The sequence below is a fragment of the Dendrobates tinctorius genome, unplaced genomic scaffold, assembly GCF_039654945.1.
Source record: "Dendrobates tinctorius isolate UK_male_01 unplaced genomic scaffold, ASM3965494v1 ptg000011l, whole genome shotgun sequence".
Taxonomy (NCBI): Eukaryota; Metazoa; Chordata; class Amphibia; order Anura; family Dendrobatidae; genus Dendrobates; species Dendrobates tinctorius.
The window spans coordinates 99,231,431-99,259,162 of NW_027361679.1; the positions used below are offsets into that span (position 1 = coordinate 99,231,431).

The following is a 27,732-nucleotide window of genomic DNA, read 5'->3' on the forward strand; positions in this document are numbered from 1 at the left end:
ACTTTCCAGCATTAAGATGCTGATAGTAAACCCTGGACTTTATGAAATAATAAAACTATACTGTTGTGGACTGGGTGTCATAGACTATTAAATGTCAAATTGGGTAGCACAATTCTAGATCACTTTCTACATAGTTATTTCTGTAAGTTTAGGGGTGAGAATTAATGCGTCTTATACATTTTATTTTATACTTCATATGTTGTGTTATAGAGGGGCAGGAAAAGTATGGTCCCGATTCATCAAAATTGGTGATGTTGATGCCTGTCTTTCTGAGAGTGAATTTTGTTGTCAGTCGCTCCTGAGTCATTAAGAGGCACATGAATCATGACCGTCTGCTAGGTGGCATGCGCCCTACACAAATCTTACTCCAGTAAGTGACTGGAGTAAAATTTCTGGCATTAGGAACATCAAAGGTTGTAATGTATTAGACAACCCATGGTATCACTTCCCAACCCAGCTCGGCTGATTTTGGTGGAACTTGTCATGAACACACCAAAATGTACAAGTTTTTTTATGCAACTTTTTTAATTCTAAAGGTAATTTGACCCTGATTACAGTGATGTGTCACTTACTGGGCTGTATTTTGCTGTTTCAACACAATCATGGCTTTATCAGCAGGAGAATATCATTATAGGACAACTTAGCACGTACCTCCTAATCCAACCACACCCCCAGCACTGATTAGAAGATCTCTGTCACTAGAAAGTTGTGGTGTGGGCTGGTTATACATGGCTCAACACCTGAGCTCTGATAGATCTGCTGCAGAGAGAACTGTGACTCTATCGCAACTGCTGCACACAGGAAACTAAGTGATACATTGCTGAAATCGGGGTCTTTGTTCCTATCTCATGCTGCTGTCAGATTACAGCAGAAAACCTGACGACATATTCTCATGAAATGTACTTAGGTGCAACAATAACATGGAACATTATGTAACATTTCTAGATGAGTATCGGAGACTTTGTATTGAAAGCCTGCCTCTAGGCCCTGCATACCCTGGAACCTATCCTGGAAGTGGACCTGGTGTAGTTGGACCAGGAGTTAATGGTGGAACTGGACCTAATATATTTGGTCCTATTGGAACTGGACCTAATGGGCAAGGACCAATATCGGGATTGCCTAGTGTGGGCACAGAGATTGGTAAGATAAAGTTAAAAACAGATAGAAGAATGCAAAAAAAAACCCCAGATCAATTCTAGTCTCTTAATTTTTGTATAAACTTTTTCACTGTATTAGGAACAGCAACCCTGAACCAGACTGGAGATATCTGCAAACACTTCACCAATTTGTGCCAGAATGGGCGTTGTATCCCCACACCTTCCAATTACCGATGTGAATGCAATATGGGTTATAAGCAGGACAGCCGACTGGAATGTATAGGTGAGTAACAATAAAATCAAACCCAAAATATGTTTTATACCAGCTAAATGTCATTTGCCAGCACAGGAAAGAGAATTAGACTTCACTTCTTTTCCTCGTTATGTAAAAGATGAGCAATAAACAGCTCAGACAAAATTGGACAAAAGAAGAATTAAGCAACAGTTTTGGGGTTTTGAACTTCGAATAATTCCTCTTATTTAACTTAAATGATTTGCTTGTAGATGTGGATGAGTGTGCCAGCAGTCCATGCATTCACGGAGACTGTGTTAACACACAAGGATCATACCACTGTAGGTGTCATGAAGGATTCCAGAGCAACCCAACCAAACAAGCGTGCATCGGTAGGTGACATCTCACTCAATATGTATGTATGTATGTATGCAGACAGCTATTGCACAATAGGGCAAAGCTTTTTTGCAAAATGAACAAAATCCAAAATGCCAAGAACTACTAATAGTAGTGACTAGTGCAACCTTGTAGTGTCTATTGCAATTGTTTAATAATTAGATTAATTCTGAGCGTTTCATCAAAAACATTCTAAATATTCACATTCTATAACCGATATTGACATGGATTTACATGCATGTTGAAACCTGATGGTACATAATTGCAGATATTGATGAATGCATCATGAATGGAGTGATGTGCCGGAATGGCCGATGTGTCAACACTGAGGGCAGTTTCCAGTGTATCTGTAATGCTGGCTTTGAGACTACACCAGATGGAAAGAATTGTGTGGGTAAGTTGGCCAATGCCAAGTCTTTGGTTTGTAGTATAACTTTTCTCTTAATAATTAATTTGATATGTTTTTTCTACCAGTTGAATATCCAAAGCCTGCAATGCCTCATTTATTGAAGCATACCCTTCCTGTTATAATGTCCCCATCCTGGGCCCCTTTTGTTCTTCTCCAGCAAAATTTAAAATAAAATAAATGATTATTCTTATCTTGCCACACTTCCACAACGTACGGCGTCCTCTTCTATTGCCGGCGTAGATGTCGTCAGCTGAATTCGGCTTTCTGACAGTTAGTGCATTATGTCGCTGCCATGCACCGTCCATGACAGCCAAGCCGGCATCAGTTGCTGTCCTCTGATTGCGTGTCTTGCGGCGCAGGGAACTTTTGGGTTTCTGTGTAGCAATGCATGTCAACTGAATGTGCATCCAAGGCCGCACATCCAGATGATATAGCCGCTGGTGTCGGTGGGCCCCCCTCCGGGATGGCCCGGCCACAGGCGCACTATATGCAACTGCAGTTGTTATGCTTTTGACTTCTTCCTCTCCTGTGGGTTTGTAAAATCATACGTAGTCTTCTTATCTTTCACTCAGTCTACACTTTTTACGGCCAATTAACAATTTCATATTACATCTAACAGAACCATTCTGCGTGAACCCATGAGATTTTTCTCTCTGTGTTGTTGTTCTAAGCTTACATTACACATCTATTAAGGCCCTGGAGGATGCCAATAAAACAAGCATAAATTGTCATCTTCGCTGTGAACTGGGTTCAGTGCCATTTCAAATTACACTGTATTGCTCATGAAATCCCCGGGTCAAGTGTCAGCTTATTTGGCAGCAGCTGAATAAGATAAAAAATATACAACAGTAAGACAAATAAAAGGGAAACTAATTAGGCTTTTGTGTGGTCCATCAGCTAATACGATCTTTCCCACAGATCACGATGAGTGCGCCACCACAAATATGTGCTTGAATGGGATGTGTATTAATGAGGACGGCAGCTTTAAGTGCATCTGTAAGCCAGGCTTTGTATTGGCACCAAATGGACGCTACTGTGTCGGTAAGAAGTGGTGATACACTTACTATGCTAAAGCACAAATCTGTTATATCTGGAATATGTACTGCTTATTATTTGTTGGTGCCCAGAGAAAGAATGGGAAATTGCTACCTCTTTCCATCACAACTCACTTTGAACACTTCAACATTATCTTCAGATCGGCGAAACACATTCTAGTGCTATCTGTTTTTTTCTCAGACATTGCTATGACCTATAGAATTTTATTGAGCCGTACGCACATCAGTTTTAAAACTGGATTCGTGAAACTCACATCAGATATTACGGGTCAGACTCGGCCACTGAAGTCTGGGGATCCATGAGACACAAATGAAACATGCGAGATGTACTGGGGATATTTCTAACTAATAGATTGTTAAGAGTCAATGAATATAAAAAGTTCACACAGTCTGCTTGCTTCAGTAAGAAAAAAGGGATGAGAAAAAAACAGATGTGACTAGGAGAACTTCTGAGAAAAAAATCTATCCGTTTCTTTCGGTTGGTAGCACTCACATGTACTGTAAGTGTGAATCCAGCCTAAAGTAGCATGACTATTTGTGTAGTGAGGCCATTTGTGACCAATTCATCAAGACCGGTAATCTGCATGCTGGCGTATGCCTCTTAATGGATCAGGAGCATCTCATGAGTGGCATGTGGCTTGCCACAAATTTTACTCCAGTTCCTGTAGGAGTAAGATTTGTGATGTAGCGAATTTGACCATCATCACGCCTTCACTCCACCCATTTTGGCATAGGTGAACAAAAAAGATATGAGAACACTGAAAGCACGAAATGTTAGTGCTCCAGCTGTAACGGTAGTGCTAGCTACATGTACACCATGACATAATTGGAAAGTTCCACATTCCTAATAATATCCCTAATAATATCCCTAGTGATCTAAAGTGATCAGATGTCATAAGTAAATGTGGGAGGATCACCGACCTTCACTGATTTCTAATATGAGATTTCAGATTTTGAGCAACAAAAATCTATGAACAATGCCCAAAAGGGGTGAGATGTCTGAAAATCACTGATGGCCTGAGATCGAAGACGTCGCCAATATGATCTTACATGTATCCATGACATTAGATAGATGTTTTGATGGATTAGAAACGAATATATGCAAAAGCTTTTGTGTAAGAGCAAATAACATTATTGTCTTTCATCCCGAGAAAGGCTCCAGATGGCTGTAAGTCTTAGGTTAACAAAAATCTTGTGTTATGAAAAGATGTCTCTCTGTCATTGTTGTCTTAATTCTGGAATCTTCCAGAACTTTTTTTTTAATCAACATCCTTCTATTTTAACAAACATATAATGTTATTATAGTCATATTCTTCATACCGGAATCTTTCCAGACTAATACTTACATATGTGACTGTTTGTCTGTCCTTTTGATAACATTTATGTTCCATCTATTCTATAAATTCATGACTGTCTACATTTCATTCCAACAAATGACAAAGATCCTGTATGATTTTAGATGTGGATGAATGTCAGACCCCTGGAATCTGCATGAACGGACGCTGCATTAACACAGAGGGTTCCTTCCGTTGCGAGTGCTTGGGTGGATTGACTATTGGCATTGATGGAAGAGTCTGTGTGGACACCCACATGCGTAGCACTTGTTATGGTGGCATTAAAAAGGGAACTTGTGCCCGTCCCTTCCCTGGTGCAGTTACCAAATCAGAGTGTTGCTGTGCAAATCCTGACCATGGATTTGGTGAACCTTGCCAGCCTTGCCCTGCCAAGAACTCCGGTGAGTATAATAATATGGCTGATACTTGCCATGAAGAGTTGAGTTAGTTCTTGTCAGTTATTAAGTCATTGTCGCAATGTTCTTGTCAGTGTGTCCAGATGTGGGACCATTACTGTTAGAAATGAAAGTGTAATAGGTTTGTAGTTTGGACAAATTAAAAAAAAAAATTAAGACAACATAGACATCTAGAGAATTATCTATATATCTTTCTTCCATATCTTACAGCTGAATTTCAAGCTCTTTGCAGCAGTGGTATTGGCATAACGGCAGATGGCAGAGGTAAGATTCTGAAAATGGCCGTTTGTTTAGTGACTTTATATTCATGCTATTAACTTCATTACATTATTTTTTTCTTCAACTTAGATATCAATGAATGTGCCTTAAACTCTGAAATTTGCCCCAACGGCATCTGTGAAAACTTGCGTGGCAGCTATCGTTGTATCTGTAATGTGGGCTATGAATCAGATGCAAGTGGGAAGAACTGCGTGGGTACGTTTGCTGTAGTAGTACATTGCAACCTTGGCTTCCAATAATATAATGCATATTGAATTATCTGATCTACCTAAAGAACAGGAATTAAGCCATTGCTTCCCAATTTCAGATGTCGACGAGTGCGCGGTGAACCGTCTGCTCTGTGATAATGGCTTATGTCGTAACACTCCTGGAAGCTACTCCTGCACGTGCCCCAAGGGTTATGTCTTTAAGCCGGAGTCTGAGACTTGTGAAGGTAGGGATATATTTTTCATACGTTTAGATATCTACTTTACTTCTGTTTAAAACGTTTCGGGAAACTTCTTTAAATCAGCAATTGCATCATTGGCGGTTTTGAGCTTGATTGTTTTATTGACTTTCCTTGACAACTTGTCCATCACCATTTCTTTTCAGATGTCAATGAATGTGCATCAAACCCCTGTGTTAATGGCGTCTGCAGGAACAATGCCGGCTCTTTTGTCTGTGAGTGCTCATTTGGCAGCAAACTTGATTCTACCGGAACAATTTGTGTCGGTGAGTGCTATTAAGATTCCTCTTGTTTCAAGGAGGTCAATGTTTAAGTCTTCAAAATGACACATTGGATTAAATTGTAAGCTTGTGTGACATACAGTAAAAGTGAGAGTTTTCTGAGCATTGATTTCCCTTTACACAAAAGTCATAATTTCATAAATCAATAGTACATATGAAAATAGTGTAATATACAGTGGGGAAAAAACATATTTAGTCAGCCACCAATTGTGCAAGTTCGCCCACTTAAAATGATGAGAGAGGCCTGTAATTTACATCGTAGGTAGACCACAACTATTAGAGTTAAAATGAGAAAACAAATCCAGAAAATCACAAGCTTTCTGGCTCTGACAGATCTGCTACTTCTTCTTTAAGAGGCTCCTCTGTCCACCACTCATTACCTGTAGTAATGGCACCTGTTTGAACTGGTTGTCAGTGTAAAAGACACCTGTCCACAACATCAAACAGTCAAACACCAAACTCCACTATGGTAAAGAACAAAGAGCTGTCAAAGGACACAAGAAACAAAATTCTAGCCATGTACCAGGCTGCAAAGACTGAATCTGCAATAGGCAAACAGCTTGGTGTGATGAAATCACCTGTGGGAGTATTAATAAGAAAATGGAAGACATACAAGACCACTGATAATCTTCCTCGATCTGGGGCTCCATGCAAGATCTCACCCCGTGGGGTCTAAATGATCACAAGAACGGTGAGCAAATATTCCAGAACCACACGAGGGGACCTAGTGAATGACCTGCATAGAGCTGGGACCACCACAGCAAAGGCTACCATCAGTAACACGCTACGCCACCAGGGGCTCAGATCCTGCAGTGCCAGACGTGTCCCCCTGCTTAAGCCAGTACATGTCCGGGCCCATCTGAAGTTTGCTAGAGAGCATATGGATTATCCAGAAGACTATTGGGAGAATGTCATATGGTCTGATGAAACCAAAGTAGAACTGTTTGTTAGAAACAAAACTCATCGTGTTTGGAGAAGACAGAATGCTGAGTTGCATCCAAAAAACACCATACCTTCTGTGAAGCATGGGGGTGGCAACATAATGCTTTGGGGCTCTTTCTCTGCAAAGGGACCAGGACGACTGATCGTTGTACATGAAAGAATGAATGGGGCTATGTATCGTGAGATTTTGAGTGCAAACCTCCTTCCATCATCAAGGGCATTGAAGATGAAACATGGATAGGTCTTTCAGCATGATAATGATCCCAAGCACACCACCAGGGCACCAAAGGAGTGGCTTTGTAAGAAGCATATGAAGGTACTGGAGTGGGATAGCCAGTCTCCAGATCTCAACCTCATAGAAAACCTTTGGATGGATTTGAAAATCCGTGTTGCCCAGAAACAAAACATCACTGCTCTAGAGGAGATCTGCATGGAGGAATGGGCCAACATACCATCAAAAATAAATCTTGCCAAATCAGACAAGATGATTTTCTGGATTTGTTTTCTCATTTTGACTCTCATAGTTGTTGTCTACCTATGATGTCAATTATAGGCCTCTCTCAAATTTTTAAGGGGGAGAACTTGCACAATTGATGGCTGACTAAATACTATTTTCCCCACTGTATCTTATCAGATAAATCTGTTTCTTTCTCCTCCTGGACTGATCATTCATTCTCAAAATTCTCAAATCACAGGTAAAATCTGTATTCAGAGAAGACAGATTGTTACATTACTGAGATATTAGACAACCATTTGTGCTTATAAAGTTCTATGTAGTAGGGAGCTTTGCTTCTAGGTCCTCCTTTCCCCTCCTCCTTTTCTGTACATATAATTTCATCAGAAGAAACTGTCATATCCTAACTCAGTAATGTAAAAATACAGATTTTAAATGTGAATTGAGCATTTTGAGAATGAATGATCAGTCCAGGAGAAAGAAACAGATTTCTCTGATAAGATATATTTCAAAACTTCTTATCTTCATGTGTACTATTGATTACAAAATTAAAATTAAAATGATGATTACACTTTAACCCCTTCCCAATCTTGGACATACAGTACCCAGTATTTCATGGTAGGAAAGTGCTTCCCGACCTTTGGCATACTGGGTACGTCCTGGAGATTTTGCATGCACAGAACTTGTGCGTGTACAATCGCCACCGGATGATCACCAGATATCACATGTGATACTCAGCACTCACTGCCATGAGCGGTGCCCACATCGTTCCAGACATTTTAACCCCCTAAATGCTGCAATTGATATTGATTGCAGTATTTAGAAAGCAGACAAACGTAGAGGGTTCCCTCTGCCCTCTGATCTGTGCCCCCATCATCGCAGGGGCCCGATCATTGCCATGGTGCTTCTTCCCTTCTGAGCTTTGCACTGTGCCTCAAAAGTAGTTTTTGACCACATATGGGGTATCGGCGTACTCAGGAGAAATTGCACAACAAATTTCAAATTTTGGGGTCCATTTTCCCCTGCTATCCTTGTGAAAATGAAAAAAATTGGTGCTATTTAACATTGTTAAATTCTGTGAAGGACCTGTGGGTTCAAGGTTCTCACTACACATCCACATAAATTCCTTGAGGGGTTTATTTTCCTACATGGGGTCACTTGTGGGGGTTTCCACTGGTTAGACACATCAGGAGCTCTCCAAATGCAACATGACATAAAAGTCTGCGTTTTAAAACGTCCTTCCTCTCTGAGCCCTGCCATGCACACAAACAGTAGTTTTCCCCCACATATGTGGTATCGGTGTACTCAGAAGAAATCGCACAACATATTTATGGGGTCCATTTTTTCCTGTTATCCTTGTGAAAATAAAAAAAACTGGTGCTAAAAGAACACTTTTGTGCAAAAAGTGTAAAGTGTTCTACGTTCTAAACTTCTGTGAAGCACGGGGGTTCAAGGTGCTCATCACACATCTAGATACATTCTTTGTGGGGTCTAGTTTTCAAAATTGTGTCACTTGTATGGGGTTTCCACTGTTTTGGCACATCAGGGGCTCTCAAAATGCGACATGGTGTCTGGTAATGATTCCAGCCAATTTTGCGCTCCAATATTCCAATGGCATTTCTTCTCTTCCGAGCTCTGCCATGCGCCCAAACAGTAAGGGTTATCAGCATACTCAGGAGAAATTGCCCAACAAATTTTGGGGTACATTTTCTTCTGTTACCCTTATGAAAATAAAAAATGAGCCTAAAGTAAAATAAATTCCTTCCACATTCCATTAATTCCTATGAAGTACCTGAAGGGTTAATAAACTTCTTGAATAAGATTTTATACTTCTTTTTGAGTACTTTAAGGGGTGTAGTTTTTATAGAATGGTGTCAGTTTTGAGTATTTTCTGTTATATGAGCTCCTCAAAGTCACTTCAAATGCAATGTGGTCCCTAAAAAAATGGTTTTGTAAATTTTGTTGGTATTAATGAGAAATCACTGGTCAACTTTTAATCCTTACAACTTGTTAACAAGGAAAAATTGTGCTGATGTAAAGTAGACATGTGAGAAATGTTATTTTTTAACTATTTTGTGTGACATAATTCTCTGGTTTAAGGGCATAAAAATAAAAAATTTTAATTTGCAAAATTTTCCAATTTTTCACCAAATTTCTGCTTTTTATTATAAATAAACCCAAGTCATATAGAAAAAATGTTACCACTACCATGAAGTACAGTATGTCACAAAATAACAGTCTCAGAATCAGTGGGATCCATTGAGGTGTTCCAGAGTTATAACCACATAAAGTAACGTGTGGTCAGAATTGTAAAATTTAACCTGGTCAAGAACATGAAAACAGGCTTGCAGGTGTAAAGGAGTTAAGAATCTATTATTTAGTGCATAAGTTGAGGTAGTATAATATTTTTAGGACTCCTCATTTTACAAAAATGGGTACGACTTCTTTTCCGAGATGATACATTCAGATTCTTTTTACAAATTTTTTCTTTACGCGATGCAGATAGCATGAAAGGAACTTGTTGGTTGAATCTCCAAGATGGTCGATGTGAAGTCAACATCAATGGAGCAACTTTGAAATCTGAATGCTGTGCAACATTGGGAGCTGCCTGGGGAAGCCCTTGTGAGCGTTGTGAGATTGGTAAGCCCCATATTATAAAATTCAAATAGTGTATCGCTTTATTGGCTTTATTGAATATATCTGGGAATATCTATCATCTTAATGACACTTTGTGTTTTATTTAGACGCTGCCTGTCCTCGGGGTTACTCCCGGAAGAAGGGAGTAGCATGTGAAGGTAAAATATGTTACTCCAAAAATGTATGAAAAATTTAGAATTCAGTATAAAACATTTTCCTAGAAGTAATTACTTTCTAAGGCTTGTTATCTATGCACAGCTCCTCAGAAACAACACAGCAAATCGCTTTTTATTTTCTTAATAATGGGAATAGTATGTGATTGTTGAGTAGTTAATGTTATAGGAATTATCTTTTTTTCCTTTGGTTAGAAAATTGTATCTAGTGTTGCACTGGAGTTTCTTGGAACCGGACACCTACAGAAAAGTAATGCAATTTTATTTATATAGTAATTTGTTCACTCATTTTATTCAGTGTAAAAACATATAATCAACAGGACCCTAGAGGCAAAGGAATGAGGTCAAAGTCATCTCCAAATGTGGTCATCTTCTGCTAGACCTTCAGGGTTCATTATTGTGTCAGAGCTTGGTCCTCATGGAGAAATAGTATTCTGGAGTGTCGGATGAACTTGTTTGTATCTGTTGAAGCTTTTTATGTTTTTTTTATTTATTTTTTTTACAGATGTAAATGAGTGTGAAGTATTCCCAGGTGTGTGCCCTAATGGTCGTTGTGTAAATTCTGCTGGTTCATTCAAGTGCGAGTGTCCTGAAGGTCTAATCTTGGATGGGTCTGGCAGAAACTGTGTCGGTAAGAAGAATAATGACGTTTGATATGTCAACATATTACTTTTATGCAGTCATTGAAATCATGGAGGGAAAGTATTAATGTAGTATATAATAAATGCATAAAGTATGAAATGAGATCTGAAGCTTTGCCTTCTTAGCGCCTGCATAATGACATCCTGTCTGCATGACAAGGCAAGCAATGAGTGTTTGTTTTGGATCACATACAATCAATAGCAAATGTAGATATTTTTTTATTAATGCTATGCAGTGAGTGCACTGTGGTACAAAGATTGTGCTAAACAGAAAGGGCAGAAAATATGTCGTTCACCTTTTTGTTCATTTGTTTTAATTATTATTAATTAAATGATTCTATTTGGAGCTAAAATATTTTTTGCATATGACTTGCCTTCAGTGTTTTGCCCTATTTGCACTTTTTGCACTATGTATTGTTGGCTGAAGAATACGTTAACAAAAAATTCTGTTTGACAGTTTTCTGAGCTCTTTTAAGCCTTTTTATGACCATATAGTTTGCCAGTACCGCTAAGAGCACTTTAACCCCCTAAATGCTGTGATTAATATCGATCACAGCATTTAGCAGGCATGCAGAGGGAGGTAGCTCCCTCTGCTCTTCAATCAGCACCCCTTCGGCTTCATCGCCAGGGGCCGATCGTTGCTATGGTGACTTGATGTCGTCATGACCTCCAAGTCACCAGAGCTAGCAAACTTGCTACAGAATGCGCAAAGCATGGTGTAGCAAGTTTGTCTGTCAGTTCAGTACTGACAGTTTGGAAAGCATAGCAAAGCTCCTGCTTTGCTATGCTTTACAAACTTTCAGTCTGCAAAAAGTTAAAGACCCATAGTGGGACAAAGTTAAAAAGTGAAAACAAGTGAAAAAAATTGTCAAAATATTTAAAAAATCACAAAATAAGATTTTAAAAAAATATATATTTATATTGTACCCATAAATCGAGATGGGCGAAGCCAAAAAGTAAAGTTCGACCCCCGTACTGAACACCTACTGTTCGGGCACGGACACCGAACACGGACTTCACCAGGAAGTCTGTGTTACTGTTCAGGTTCAGCCCCCCTGCTTCTGATCTGTGGTAAAATCATCACCGCCGGTCAAACAGCCATGGTTCCCACGCTGTCAAATGACAGTATGAGTCTGCAGTTGTGATCAGAGGTACAAAGTTTTCCTCTGGTCACTGGCATCACCTGATGTTACTTCTGCTCACATCAGCCTACGCCTGCTGACACTAATAATAGTGAGAGCAGGAGTGGCTGATGGGAGTATTCATCAGACGGCGCCTGCACTCTAAATAAATAATTTCTTAAAAAATGGAACTGAGGCTGGTTATCAAGAATAGAGGGGTCCCAACGCTGTTTTTTAATTATTTAGATTTTTTTTTATAAAACGACATGGGGTCCCCCTCACTTTTGGCAACCAGCCTTGCTAAAGCTGACAGCTGGGGGCTGGTATTCTCAGGCTGGTAAGATGCCATGGATATTGGCCCCCCCAGCCTAAAAATAGCAGCCTGCATCCATCCAGAAAAGTTGCATCTATTAGATATGCCAATTCTGGTGCTTTGCCCGGCTCTTCCCAGCGGTGGCAAGTGGGGTTCATATTTGTAGGGTTGATGTCATTTTTGTGTTGTCTGGTAACATCAAGCCCATGGTTTAGTAATGGAGAGGCATCTATAAGACACCTATACATTACAAATCCTATAGTTATATGGTAAATAAACACACATTAAGAATAAAGTATTTTATTTGAAATAAAACAAAACACACTTTTCCTTTTTGTATTTAAAAATAACAAACACAGTTATACTCAGCAAACGCCTAATTCCACTGAATCCCTTGTCATCTGTAATAAAACAAAATTAAATTCTAAGTGCAATTCTCAATACAAAGTGCTATTCTCTGTAACACATTTTCTCTCATTTTCTTCTCTAGCACACAATTATTTTTCTTCTTTCACTGTCTCTTCTAGACGCAAGACGTTGACCGCAAGTACCTGGTCCGTCACCTGTCTACTTTCAATTCTTTATTCACATCACTCATCTCTAGATCAGACATTCCTAATTCTTCTATAAAAGCCATTTCTCAGTTACTAATACTCATAAAACACATTATCAAATACTTCACAGTAAAACATTCAACAATTATTCTTGTTAGGCGCTGGACACCGCTCCCAGCCAGAATCTCTGGCAGTGTCCTTTGAGGTAGACATCATCTTCGAAAAGTGTCCATGCAGAAACATTATCTTCGCAAAGTGTCTCTATATGTAAAATCAAGAAAGGGCACCTAAAGAGGTGCAAACTATTTACAATAAAAGTTTTGGATCATACAGCGTTCATGATCTCCTCAGTTCCAAATGTAGAAAAACGCTGCCAATCAAAAACAGGGCAACAAAAGTGCTACCGGAAAAACATGATAGCAAAACGAGGCACAACTGGTGCAAACAAACCCTCCTGGGTAACGAGAAATTTTGAAAATTATTTCTTAATGGCTACCAAATTCAAAGTAGTCATTGGCAATCCGTAAGTACTCCTTTTCCCACGGTGGCAAGCCAGGGATCTTTGGTTTGGGCTTCTGAACTGTTGGTGATGCAAGAGCAGCCTGATTCTTGGAAGCAGGTACCTGAGCAGTCTGAGTGGTACCGGTGGATGGAGGGGCAGCAACAGGTCTCTTTGGCTTGTACCTTTCGATAAACTCCTCCGGAATACGGTGGATATTCAGGGCGTACCACCCCCGGAGTCCCTCATGCCGGGTGAAGGTCACATACTCCCCAGGCTGCAGGTCTCTATCAGGATGCCCCCTCCTCAGATGGGGCTCCATATCCCGCTGGATAAAGAACAGGTCACTGATTCTTTTGGAGTCCGCAATAAATCCAAACCCCTTCTCTCGGTTTACGTTCAGCACCTGCCCCCAACCAGCTGCATCCCAGGGACCATGAAGCCCAGCACGGGCCCTCTCCTTGCGGGCCAGATCCGGGCCCAGCATAGCCTTCTTTCTCTGCTCCCTCTCCCGATATTCCGCTGCCAGCTGTCGAATAGTGTCCCGACATCCTGCCCAAGTCTCTTCTTTCTCCCGCTCTTCCCGGGACCTGCTCTCACCCACAGCACCAGCATCCCGGTCCCAGACCAGATCCAGGATGACCTGGCCAGCCGCTGTGACAGCGGTACACCCCAGGGCCTTCCCAGGTGGAGGAACATCCGACATACCTGGGGCCTCCTGGCGGTGCGGCCTCTGCTCCGGTGCAGGTGGTGATGGAGCGGATGGTGACTCCGGTTCCACAGGAGTCTCGGCGGGGACCTGCGCTGCCTCGTCAGGTCTGGGCGGGAGCTCCGCTTCCACTCCCGGGTCCTCCGGTAACTCCTTCGGGCAGGCGGCACCTAGCCGCACAGTCAAGGTAGATGTATAGATCAGCGCTGCCCGGGGACAGTCCGGTGTGGTGGCGGCAGGTACCGATGGAGAGGGTACCGCTGGTGTAGACCCCGCCGGGGCACGCTGCCACCTCAGCTTCTCTAAGGCATCTTTCCTCAGCTGCAGACTGGCTGTCAATTCAGCTATTTCAGCTTCTAGTTGCTGGCTGTTCATTCCGGAGTTCGGGTTGGAGCCGTCAGCCATGGCGCCAGGGGGATCTGTTTCCCCGCGCTCTGCAGGCCTCCTTCCCTCACTCTCCAAAATGGCGTTCTGGCGTTCTTCTTCCTGCCTTAGCCCCTTTCCCGCCACTGGCTTCTTCTGCCCCTCCTTCCAGGGGCGGCGTCTTCTTCCAGCGCCTCCATACCGAGCCAGTATGCGTACTCCTCGGGGGGGTAGGCCATGTATCTGTCACATAGAAATTCAGGAAGGGAAGGCCCAATACTCTTTGTGGTCTTTTCTTAGGACCTCCCATCTCTTCACACCCTTCTTCTCCGCACCAGCGGCCATTTTTGAGATTCATGTCACAGTCTATTAAATTTGGTCTTCTGCACATTTTCAAAAGCACAAAGTCTCACAAATTTCAGGTGTACAGAACCCGATGGCATTGGGTCTCGTCATCCTGTTCGTGATGCCAAAATTGGGTCACCCTCACACCCAGGGCAGCAGGGTACCCGGTACCGGGCCGGTGTCAGGGGGGAATGTGTCACAGCAGCAGTGACCCGGTCCATGGCCCTGGGCGCCCAATATCAATGGCGGTGATGTTAATGGTGTTAAGGTGGAGCTGTAGTCCCAGGGCAGTGTAGGTGCAATAGACGAGGAGAGGCGCAGAATGGTATAGATGCTGGTACCCAGATGTAGCGGTGCTGAAGGTGTTAACGGCGAATGAATGGAGGACACCAGGGCTTGCAGTTTCAAAGCTTTACTCACAGTTCGTGGTACCCACTGGTGCCTGCCTCCGTGCCGTGTCCTCCGGGGTAGAGACTCAATCAACCTCCTGGGCAAGTCGGGGTTCTCCTCTCCAACACTCCGCCAACATGTGCCTTTCCTGAATGACTCCTCTATTGCGCCTTTTTAGTGTGAAGAACTCCAGTACCGTAGTTCTCTGGAATTCCTCCTGTCAGATGTTCCTAGAACCTCACTTGTATGACAGACAGCTGTAGCCTCTATCGGGGACTCCCTTCTCAGAAGTTCTGGCTCTCTATCCAGTTGCTGTTGTGTCCCAAGTCTTTGATGGGAGTAGTGCATTTACAGCCAACTACTCCACCGGTGTCTGCTGCAGAACCATAAGTGTCCATACAACCTCAGGGACCGGGCCCCAGCCTTGCACTGAGAACCTATAGGCAGGGTTTCTCTTCCAACCCACAACTCCTTTCTGTTCTCCTACTCCTTCATTCCGCGCTGTTCCTTCTCTCTCTTATGGAAGCTTAGGTTGCAGGTCTATGTCTTTCTCCTTCTCTTTTTCCCATGTCAGCTGGCTCAGATCACTGAGGCAGCTGCAGCATTCTTTCTAAACTGAACTCAAACTGAACTCAAAACTAAATTCAGAACTGAACTTCTCTGGGACTCACCCCAGACTGACCTTCTGTCAGACTGACCTACAATTCTAAACTCTCCCTCTCTTTTATACTAACTCCACCCACCTCCCAGCACATCTCGTGTTATGAAGCAGGGTTCCACGAAGGGTGCTCTGCTACCCCCAGCCTGAAGCTGCTAGGCGGACCTACTGAACTATCCTGTGTGTGGGATGCAGGTGTTGGAGTGTGGAAAGGAGTTCCCAACTTACCTAGTTGGTGGGGCACTACACCTTAGGAGAAGGTGCAGTACCTCTGTGGCGACTGAGCCTCACGTGTGCCACAGTAATCCATGAGAGGATGGGGCAAATAACATCACCTGGTTCAGTTTGGGATCCCATAGAACAAATTGCTTTGTGTGCTCTGTCCAATTTTATTTTGTGGTTGGCAGGTTGGCCTAAGATAGAGTTGAAAACCAATTCAAGTACTGCATGAAGATCTTCTGGTCTTGTAATCTCAGGGATGCTTCTCACCCATGTTAATACGTCGACATCTATTATCCGAGTCTTCAAGATGTTTGTTTGTTTCTGCCAGAGATTTAGCGTACATGGTGACACGTCTCTGTAGTTAGGAAATGTACTGTCTGGTGACATCATGCTCGGATTCTATAGAGTCCACTCTGTCTGAGAGGATCTTGATATCTTTACTTATAGAGTTGATTTCTGCTGTACCAGCATCTTTAACTTCAGAGACAAGTGACTTAAAGTCACCCTTAGTAGGTAGATGGCGGAGATATTTTCCCAAAGATTGTGAGCTGAGTTAATGTCCATATTCCCCGATCTGGCATCCAAAAGAGGGTCTTAAGAGCCACCCTCATCATTCTGGGGAAAGACTAAAGCAGATAGTGATGGTGTTGCCCATATTTCCATATTTGGGGGATCTGACCAGACAGCTTTACTTTTTGTTGGTCCCCCCTTATGAACCACTTTGGTGGTATAACGTCCATGGCATTATGGGCTCTGATTACAAGAAAATGATCCAAAGAGGGTAGGAGAATTTTAGTTTTACACACCTTTTGTTGTGGTTCAGCTTGTCTCTCTCCCTTTATGTTGGCCAGCGTGCTGAGCACTGATGTCAGGTTATTTTCCCTCTGAAGACGGTGAGGTCTGGAACATCACTTTCGTGTAGTCAGCAGGTGTTTTTTTTTTCTGGCCTCCATGTCCAAATGGGCTAGATTGAAAACCTGTGAAATTTCTGAGAAGTTTTCCAGGTTATGAGAGTAGTGAGAAATGGGAAGGGGGGGGGGGGACACTTCAGCTTGAGATTGCAAAATTAGTAATATGGTCACAAAGTTAATAATGTAGTTCCAGAGAAAGCACCACTAGATAGCAGTGCTGTTTTTGACAATATTATATTGTGTAGTTTCTAGTGACTTTCAGCAACTAGAAAACCTGCAAAGCTATCTTGCTTTACTATATATATGCTTCCATTCTACTTGGTGTCCAGGCCATGCTTCTCCACAATTGCAATTTTAAGTGCATAATCCCAGTGCTTCTGTAGTAAAAAAAATGCAATCTGCACCAAAAATTCAACAATAGAGAGAAAAGCAATGATGCATTAAAAACACACTAATTAGAATAGATTGCTATGGTGAAATACCTGTAGAAAAGAAACTGCAGAAAAAAGCAGTTTTTTGCTCAGACAGGCTGATGACTGGGGAAAGAGCGATGTAGGAACTCACATTCCCAATTATGTTGCTTTCTGTGCAAACAATAATAATAATAATAATTTTATTTCTATAGCACCAACATATTCAGTGGTACTTTACAATTTAGAGGGAACTTGTACAGACAATAAAAGACATTAGAGCATAGCAATAATCACATAAATCAACAGATCCCAAGAGCAATGAGGGCCCTGCTCGCCCTGCTTACAATCTATGAAGAAATAGGGGAGACATGAAAGGTGGATGGTAACAATTGCTTGTATTGTACGGTCCAGCCATCATTATAATAAATAGGGTGTTCACGTAATGCTGCATGAATCGGTCACCAGCCAGAATGTGTAAAAGTACAGACACAGAGGGCTATTAAATGCATAAAATGAGTGAGAAGAGATGATACAAGGGTCCTGGTTTTGAAGAAAATTTTATAAGGACAAAACAGGGATAGTTAGATAAATATGTTGACCGGAGCTTTTTTCAGTTTTACGTTTTCGTTTTTCACTTCCCTTCTTTCCAGAGCCATAACTTTTTTATTTTTCCAGCAATATGGCCATGTGAGGGCTTATTTTTTTTTTTGCGGGACGAGTTGTACGTTTGAATGACACCATTGGTTTTACCATGTCGTGTAACAGAAAGCGGAAAAAAAATTCCAAGTGTGGTGAAATTGCAAAAAAAAAGTCCAATCCCACACTTGTTTTTTGCTTGGCTTTTTTTCCAGGTTCACTAAATGCTAAAACTGACCTGCCATTATGATTCTCCAGGTCATTATGAGTTCATAGACAACAAACATGTCTATGTTCTCTTTTATCTAAGATGTGAATAAAAATTCCAAAGTTTGCTAAAAAAAAAAGAAAAAAAAAATTGCGCCATTTTCCGAGACTCCTAGCGTCTCCATTTTATGTGTTCTCGGGTTGGGTGAGGACTTATTTTCTGCATCCCGAGCTGATGTTTTTAATGATACCATTTTTGTCCAGATGCAACCTTTTGATCGCCCGTTATTGCATTTTAATACAATATCGCAGCGACCAAAAAACATAATTCTGGCGTTTTGATTTTTTTCTCGCTACACCATTTAGCGAGCAGGTTAATCCATTTTTTATTGATAGATCGGGCGATTCTGAACGTGGCGATACCAAATATGTCTATGATTGATTTTTCTTTTATTTTGAATGGGGCAAAAGGAGGGTGATTTGAACTTTTATTTTATTTGTTTTTTTCATATTTTTAAAAACTTTTTTTTTTACTTTTTGCATGATTCAATAGTCTCCATGGGAGGCTAGAAGCTGCCACAACTTGATCGGTTCTGCTACATAGAGGCGATGCTCAGATCACCTCTATGTAGCTGAATTGCAGACTTGCTATGAGCGCGAACCACAGGGTGGCGCGCACAGCAATTGGCATCAACAACCATAGAGGTCTCAAGGAGACCTCTGGTTGTCATGCCAACATACCGGTGACCCACGATCACGTGACGACGGATGTGCGCATTTCCGGCCGGATGGTCGGAAGCGTTTGTTAAATGCCGTTGTCAGAGTTTGACAGTGGCATTTAACTAGTTAATAGCTACGGGCGGCTATTGCGGGCACATGTCAGCTGTTTAAAAGAGCTGACATGTCCCGGCTTTGAGGTGGGCTCACCACTGGAGCACACATCAAAGCTGGGGATACTGACATTGGTGTACTATTATGCCTGATGTCCGTAAGGGGTTAAAACTCTAGGCATTGGGGATTAATCAAATTGTCCTGGGTAGTGCATTCCAAAGAATTGGTGCAGCATGCAAGTTGCAAGAAGTCTTGGAGATGGGAGTGGGAGGTTTTTATTACTGAGGATGTTAATTGTGTGTTATTAACAGAATTGATGGCATGGGTAAGGTGGTAGAATGAGACATGGGAGGAGATGTAGAGTGGTGCTGAACCATGAAGAGCTTTGTGGGTGAGAATGATAAGTTTATATTGAACTCTGGAGAGGATGGGTAACCAGTGCAATGACTGGCACAAGGTAATGGTGTCAGTGTAACGGTTGGTGAGGAATATGATCCTGGCTGCAACATTCAGGACAGATTGAAAAGGGGAGAGTTTGGTAAAAGGGAGACCGATAAGTAGAGAGTTACAATAGTCCTGACGAGAATGAATAAGAGCTACAGTAGGAGATTTTGCAGTGTCGAAAGTTAGAAAAGGTCGCATTCTAGAAATGTTTTTGAGGCTTAGATGACAAGAGCGAATGAGTGATCGGATGTAGGGAGTGAATGAAAGATCTGAATCAAGTTTGACCCCAAGACAGCGGGCATGTTGCTGGAGAGTAATGGTAGAATCACACTCGGAAATGGCCATGTTCGGCTTAGGTAGATTAGTAGAGGGAGGAAACACAAGGAGTTCACCCAGTAAACAGCCAACAAATGAGCAAAATGTTGGGTGCAATAATTTTTAAGCAGGCATAAAAATTATCATTCTCAGCTGCATATCGTCCTGTGTATATTTGAGTTATACTGCCTATTAAATGATGTGCAAACAGAATGTACATATTGAGGCTGTTTGCCCACGTTGCGTCTTTTAAGCGTTTCCGCTTCTGCGGAAACGCCTAAAAAACACTAACAAAACACACCCCCATGCAATCCTATGGGATTCCGCAGTTGCTGTGCCAATGTTGCAGATTTTTCCACTGTGGAATCGCACAGCGGTAAAATCCGCAGCATGTCCATTAATTCTGCGGGATTGCGGTGATTCCGCCGCCATTGGATTGCATTCAAACGCTCACTTTACGCATGTGGCTATGCCCACCATGTGTAAAGTGAGCACTTCATGTGCGGATGGTACCCAGGGTCTGGAGGAGAGGAGACTGTCCTCCATGTCCTGGGTACCATATTCCTGTAAAAAATACAATTAAAATAAAAAATAGGAATATACTTACCCTCTGTCGGCCCCCGGAGTCCTCTGATGACGTAGCGGTCTTGTGTAATGCTACGTCATCAGAGGTCATTCGCACAAGGCATCCCTGGGAGCGGAAGTTGCCGGCAGCGCCGATGAGGACAAGGAGGACTCCATGTGCCGACAGAGGGTAAGTGTATCTCTATTTTTTATTTTTTTTTATTATTTTTAACATCTTTTACTATTGATGCTGCATAGGCAGGTAAAAGTTGGTCACACTTGTCAAGCACTATGCTTGACAAGTGTGACCAACCTGTCAATCGCTTTTCCAAGCAATGCTTCAAATCGCTTGGAAAAGCGCTAGCATTCTGCCAGCTAAAAATGCTTGCAAAACGCTTGTGTTTTGCAGGAACACGCATGCGAATTCCACATGCGTTTTACCCACAGCATTTCTGCAACATGGGCACATAGCCTGACAGTTGTTCTGTGCACATCTCCTTGCCTGTAGTCGAACAGCAGTTGTTTAGCAGCCTCGATCGTGTTTTGTATTGTAAACCCATCTGAACTCCAAGACAGAATACCTAGAAGATGCTTAAGTGGCATTCTCAAGTTTGAAAGTAATCACCTATCCATGGAGTAGGGAATAACTTCCCGACTGCTAGGTGTCAGACCAAAGGGACCTCTACCATTCCCAAGATACGGGGTTTTAAATTGCCACATGTGAATGGATCGGTGCTTGATCTTGTGCACAGCCACTCCATTGGTGATGGATCCATCAGAATTTGCTGAGCGCAGTGCACAGCTGGACTTTGGCACTCCCATAAAAGTGAATGGAGCGGCAGTGCTCATGATTGACCAAAGTTGTGTTCATGCGTAGCGCTTCAGAGCTCTGGTTCTTGGCATTGATGGGGTCCAGAGATTTGAAAGTTATCCACTATCCAGCAAATAGGGGATAACTTTCAGACTTGATAATATTCCTGTAATAAAACCTTGATAAACAGTGTGGATACTTATTCTACTATCTTACTTTTCCCACCAGATATACGCGTGGAACAGTGCTATATGAAGTGGGATGAGGATGAATGCACTTCTCCCTTTCCTGGAAAGTACAGAATTGATATGTGTTGCTGCACTGTGGGTGCTGCCTGGGGAATTGACTGTGAGGAATGCCCAAGACCCGAAAGTGATGAATATAAGACCATCTGTCCAAGAGGACTTGGCTTTGCGAACAGAGGCGACGTTCTCTCTGGTCGTCCATTCTACAAAGGTATTATTGTTCACTAGCACAGCTGGATCTTTTCTGATGCAAATTATGATCTTGCTAAATATTTTCATTTATAGCCTAAAGAATAATAACTATTTATTGAGCTTGGTATAATTTTGCATTAGTTTCCACATGAAGATGTGTTTAAAAGTACCGTATAGGTTCTCCTAGAAAATCACCTTTATATTGTATTCACCATAGTCTTCTGCAAATAGTCTCTTCAGAGAGGAAGAGGACTAGAACTTTAGTGCCACCTATAGGAAGTAGCAATCCTAGAACTTAATGTCGACCCTTTAACGAGCCTTGTTACATGACTTAGTATAAAAGCCAAAACCAGAATCTCAATTTGCAAACACTGTGTTTCAGGGTACTGCCCCTCGTCAGTGCCATGTGTGAGATCTGGTTTGGCTGTGTGAGAGGCGTCTGACCGGGATCCAAGAAGTAACATTTCTGCTTGCGGAGAGTGACATGTTAAGCATGCTGAGATGAGGAGACTTAAAGCCGCAATGCTTCTCTGTTTTTCCCAGAGGAGCATTGTGGCTTCAAGTTTCCTCTTCTCGGCATGCTTAACATGTCACTCTCTGCAAGGAGAAACGTTACTTCTTGGACCATAGTCTTTGGAATTATAGAATAAGCCGTGCACTCACACATAATGTCCTCTTCTAGTATGAAATTCACCTTGTACTATATGAGTGCCCTATTTAGGCTGCATTCACACATCCATGTGAATTGTCAGTGTAATACCCAATTGTCTGTCACACAGCACACGGACCCATTGAATATGTCCTATTCTGCTTCTCAAAATGGAATCACATTAGGACATGCTCTGAGACTCAAAGATTTCACACTTTGGCCATTCATAGATAGTAGTTAGAATTTATTGGTTTTAGGTCGGTTCTCCAAAATTCAGCCCATATATGTTCAATCAGTTTAGGCATGATTTCCTCTGAATTGTAATACCCCTGGTTAATCATTACTTGAGAAATCAGGATTTCGTCTTCACTCAGGGTCTATCTCAATATGCATTATGTTTTTTTTTTATTTTTAATCTTTCTAGATGTGAATGAATGTAAAGTATTCAACAGCTTGTGCAACCACGGATCATGCCGCAACAGTATTGGAAGCTTCCGGTGTATTTGTGAAAATGGCTTTGCTCTGGATGCTGAAGAAAGGAACTGTACAGGTAAGAATGAGTGGAGATTCCTCAAAAGAATGTGGCACACGGTCTCAACCTCATAAAGCCTCAGTTTTGTGATGGAATGATTTACATTTATAATAAGAGATAAAATCGTGTGACACCAATGTATTATTAACCTCTATAAATCCCTTGTAATTTCACATCTAGAATATGGGATCCAGTTTTGGATATTTAGAAGGATATTTAACCCCTTCACCCCCAAGGGTGGTTTGCACGTTCATGACCGGGCCAATTTTTACAATTCTGACCACTGTACCTTTATGAGGTCATAACTCTCGAACGCTTCCATGGATCCCGGTGATTCTGACATTGTTTTCTCGTGACATATTGTACTTCATGTTAGTGGTAAAATTTCATTCAAATAACTTGCGTTTATTTATGAGAAAAACGGAAATTTGGAGAAAATTTTGAAAATTTCGCAATTTTCCAACTTTGAATTTTTATGCCCTTAAATCACAGAGATACGGCACACAAAAAACTTGATAACTAACATTTCCCACATGATTACTTTACATCAGCACAATTTTGGAACCAAAATTATTTTTTGTTAGGAAGTTATAAGGGTTAAAAGTTGACCAGCGATTTCTCATTTTTACAACACCATTTTATTTTTAGGACCACATCACATTTGAAGCCACTTTGAAGGGTCTATATGATAGAAAATACCCAAAAGTGACACCATTCTAAAAACTGCACCCCTTAAGGTGCTCAAAACCACATTCAAGAAGTTTATTAACCCTTTAGGTGCGTCACATAAAATTTTTTGAATATTTAAAAAAAAATGAACATCTAACTTTTTTTCATAAAAAAATACTTCAGGTTCAATTTTTTTTATTTTACCAAGGGTAACAGGAGAAATTGAACTGCAAAAGTTATTGTGCAATTTGTCCTGAGTACGCAGATACCTGATATGTGGGGGGGAACGACTGTTTCGGCGCATGGCAGAGCTCAGAATGGAAGGAGCGCAGTTTGACTTTTTCAATGCAAAATTGGCTGGAATTCAGATTGGACGCCATGTCACGTTTGGAGAGTCCCTGATGTACCTAAACAGTGGAAACCCCCTACAAGTGACCCCATTTTGGAAACTAGACCCCCCAAGGAACTTATCTAGATATGTGGTGAGAACTTTGAACCCACAAGGGCTTTACAGAAGTTTATAACGTACAGCGGTACAATTAAAAAATCATATTTTTTCCACAAAAATGATCTTTTCACCCCAATTTTTATTTTCCCAAGGGTAACAGGACCCTAAAAGTTATTGTGCAATTTGTCCTGAGTACGCTGATACCCCACATGTGGGGGTAAACCACTATTTGGGCGCATGGCAGAGCTCGGAAGGGAAGCAGCGCCATTTGACGTTTTTGGCTGGAATTGAGATTGGACACCATGTCGCGTTTGGAAAACCCCTGATGTACCAAAACAGTGGAAACCCCCCACAAATGACACCATTTTGGAAAATAGACCCCCTAAGGAACTTATCTAGATGTGTGGTGAGAACTTTGAACCCCCATGGGCTTCACAGAAGTTTATAACATAAAGCCATACAATTAAAAAATCATATTTTTTTCCACAAAAATGATCTTTTCACCCTCAATTCTTATTTTCCCAAGGGTAACAGGACCCTAAAAGTTATTGTGCAATTTGTCCTGAGTACGCTGATACCCCACATGTGGGGGTAAACCACTATTTGGGCGCATGGCAGAGCTCGGAAGGGAAGCAGCGCCATTTGACGTTTTTGGCTGGAATTGAGATTGGACACCATGTCGCGTTTGGAAAACCCCTGATGTACCAAAACAGTGGAAACCCCCCACAAATGACACCATTTTGGAAAATAGACCCCCTAAGGAACTTATCTAGATGTGTGGTGAGAACTTTGAACCCCCATGGGCTTCACAGAAGTTTATAACATAAAGCCATACAATTAAAAAATCATATTTTTTTCCACAAAAATGATCTTTTCACCCTCAATTCTTATTTTCCCAAGGGTAACAGGACCCTAAAAGTTATTGTGCAATTTGTCCTGAGTACGCTGATACCCCACATGTGGGGGTAAACCACTATTTGGGCGCATGGCAGAGCTCGGAAGGGAAGCAGCGCCACTTGACGTTTTTGGCTGGAATTGAGATCGGACACCATGTCGCGTTTGGAAAACCCCTGATGTACCAAAACAGTGGAAACCCCCCACAAATGACACCATTTTGGAAACTAGACCCCCTAAGGAACTTATCTAGATGTGTGGTGAGCATTTTGACCCCCCCAGTGCTTCACAGAAGTTTACAACGCCCGAGCGTGAAAATAAAAAATTCGTATTTTTTCCACAAACATGATCTTTTAGTCACCATTTTTTTATTTTCCCAAGGGTACCAGGAGAAATTGGACCCCAAAAGTTGTTGTCCAATTTGTCCTGAGTATGCTGATACCCCATATGTGGGAGAAAACTACTGTATGGGCACACGTCGGGGCTCGGAAGGGAAGTAGTGACGTTTTGGAATGCAGACTTTGATGGAATGGTCTGCGGGTGTCATGTTGCCTTTGGAGAGCCCCTAATGTACCTAAACAGTGGAAACCCCCCACAAATGACACCATTTTGTAAACTAGACCCCCCAAGGAACTTATCTAGATGTGTGGTGAGCACTTTGACCCCCCCAGTGCTTCACAGAAGTTTACAACGCCCGGGCGTGAAAATAAAAAATTCGTATTTTTTCCACAAACATGATCTTTTAGTCACCATTTTTTTATTTTCCCAAGGGTACCAGGAGAAATTGGACCCCAAAAGTTGTTGTCCAATTTGTCCTGAGTATCAATACCCCATATGTGGGAGAAAACTACTGTATGGGCACACGTCGGGGCTCGGAAGGGAAGTAGTGACGTTTTGGAATGCAGACTTTGATGGAATGGTCTGCGGGTGTCATGTTGCCTTTGGAGAGCCCCTAATGTACCTAAACAGTGGAAACCCCCCACAAATGACACCATTTTGTAAACTAGACCCCCCAAGGAACTTATCTAGATGTGTGGTGAGCACTTTGACCCCCCCAGTGCTTCACAGAAGTTTACAACGCCCGGGCGTGAAAATAAAAAATTCGTATTTTTTCCACAAACATGATCTTTTAGTCACCATTTTTTTATTTTCCCAAGGGTACCAGGAGAAATTGGACCCCAAAAGTTGCTGTCCAATTTGTCCTGAGTATGCTGATACCCCATATGTGGGAGAAAACTACTGTATGGGCACACGTCGGGGCTCGGAAGGGAAGTAGTGACGTTTTGGAATGCAGACTTTGATGGAATGGTCTGCGGGTGTCATGTTGCCTTTGGAGAGCCCCTAATGTACCTAAACAGTGGAAACCCCCCACAAATGACACCATTTTGTAAACTAGACCCCCCAAGGAACTTATCTAGATGTGTGGTGAGCACTTTGACCCCCCCAGTGCTTCACAGAAGTTTACAACGCCCGGGCGTGAAAATAAAAAATTCGTATTTTTTCCACAAACATGATCTTTTAGTCACCATTTTTTTATTTTCCCAAGGGTACCAGGAGAAATTGGACCCCAAAAGTTGTTGTCCAATTTGTCCTGAGTATCAATACCCCATATGTGGGAGAAAACTACTGTATGGGCACACGTCGGGGCTCGGAAGGGAAGTAGTGACGTTTTGGAATGCAGACTTTGATGGAATGGTCTGCGGGTGTCATGTTGCCTTTGGAGAGCCCCTAATGTACCTAAACAGTGGAAACCCCCCACAAATGACACCATTTTGTAAACTAGACCCCCCAAGGAACTTATCTAGATGTGTGGTGAGCACTTTGACCCCCCCAGTGCTTCACAGAAGTTTACAACGCCCGGGCGTGAAAATAAAAAATTCGTATTTTTTCCACAAACATGATCTTTTAGTCACCATTTTTTTATTTTCCCAAGGGTACCAGGAGAAATTGGACCCCAAAAGTTGCTGTCCAATTTGTCCTGAGTATGCTGATACCCCATATGTGGGAGAAAACTACTGTATGGGCACACGTCGGGGCTCGGAAGGGAAGTAGTGACGTTTTGGAATGCAGACTTTGATGGAATGGTCTGTGGGTGTCATGTTGCCTTTGGAGAGCCCCTAATGTACCTAAACAGTGGAAACCCCCCACAAATGACACCATTTTGTAAACTAGACCCCCCAAGGAACTTATCTAGATGTGTGGTGAGCACTTTGACCCCCCCAGTGCTTCACAGAAGTTTACAACGCCCGGGCGTGAAAATAAAAAATTCGTATTTTTTTCCACAAACATGATCTTTTAGTCACCATTTTTTTATTTTCCCAAGGGTACCAGGAGAAATTGGACCCCAAAAGTTGTTGTCCAATTTGTCCTGAGTACGCTGATTTCCCATATGTGGGAGAAAACTACTGTATGGACACACGTCGGGGCTCGGAAGGGAAGCAGTGACGTTTTGGAATGCAGACTTTGATGGAATGGTCTGCGGGTGTCATGTGCGTTTGGAGAGCCCCTGATGTACCTAAACTATTGAAACTCCCCACAAGTGACCCCATTTTGGACACTAGACCCCCCACGGAACTTTTCTAGATGTGTGGTGAGCACTTTGAACCCCCAAGTGCTTCACAGAAGTTTATAACGCTCGGACGTGAAAATAAAAAAATCATTTTTTTCCATAAAAATGATATTTTTGCCCCCAATTTTTTATTTTCCTAAGGGTCACAGGAGAAATTGGACCCCAAAAATTGTTTTGCAATTTGTCCTGAGTAGGCTGATACCCTACATGTGGGGGTAAAACACTGTTTGGGCGCATAGCAGAGCTTGGAAGGGAAGGAGCACCATTTGACTTTTTCAACTCAGAATTGGCTGGAATTGAGATCAGACTCCATGTTGCATTTGGAGAGCCCCTGATGTGCCCAAACAGTGGAAACCCCCAATTCTAACTCCAACCCGAACCCCAACACGCCCCTAACCCTAGCCCTAACCCTAGCCCTAACCCTAGCCCTAACCCTA

At 42.1% G+C, this 27,732-nt stretch overlaps 1 protein-coding gene across 1 annotated transcript in view; it reads left to right on the top strand.

Moving 5' to 3' along the window:
• Positions 1 to 27,732, top strand: part of LOC141049088 (fibrillin-2-like) — a 293,475-nt gene that overhangs the window by 206,973 nt on the left and 58,770 nt on the right. The window contains exons 11-25 of the mRNA XM_073545236.1: positions 946 to 1,140; positions 1,237 to 1,380; positions 1,602 to 1,721; positions 1,994 to 2,119; positions 3,053 to 3,175; positions 4,649 to 4,924; positions 5,150 to 5,203; positions 5,288 to 5,413; positions 5,526 to 5,651; positions 5,810 to 5,929; positions 9,843 to 9,980; positions 10,085 to 10,135; positions 10,656 to 10,781; positions 21,326 to 21,553; positions 22,608 to 22,733. Of these exons, the coding sequence (XP_073401337.1) occupies positions 946 to 1,140; positions 1,237 to 1,380; positions 1,602 to 1,721; positions 1,994 to 2,119; positions 3,053 to 3,175; positions 4,649 to 4,924; positions 5,150 to 5,203; positions 5,288 to 5,413; positions 5,526 to 5,651; positions 5,810 to 5,929; positions 9,843 to 9,980; positions 10,085 to 10,135; positions 10,656 to 10,781; positions 21,326 to 21,553; positions 22,608 to 22,733 (2,079 nt within the window). The remainder of the gene's footprint in view (positions 1 to 945; positions 1,141 to 1,236; positions 1,381 to 1,601; positions 1,722 to 1,993; positions 2,120 to 3,052; positions 3,176 to 4,648; positions 4,925 to 5,149; positions 5,204 to 5,287; positions 5,414 to 5,525; positions 5,652 to 5,809; positions 5,930 to 9,842; positions 9,981 to 10,084; positions 10,136 to 10,655; positions 10,782 to 21,325; positions 21,554 to 22,607; positions 22,734 to 27,732) is intronic.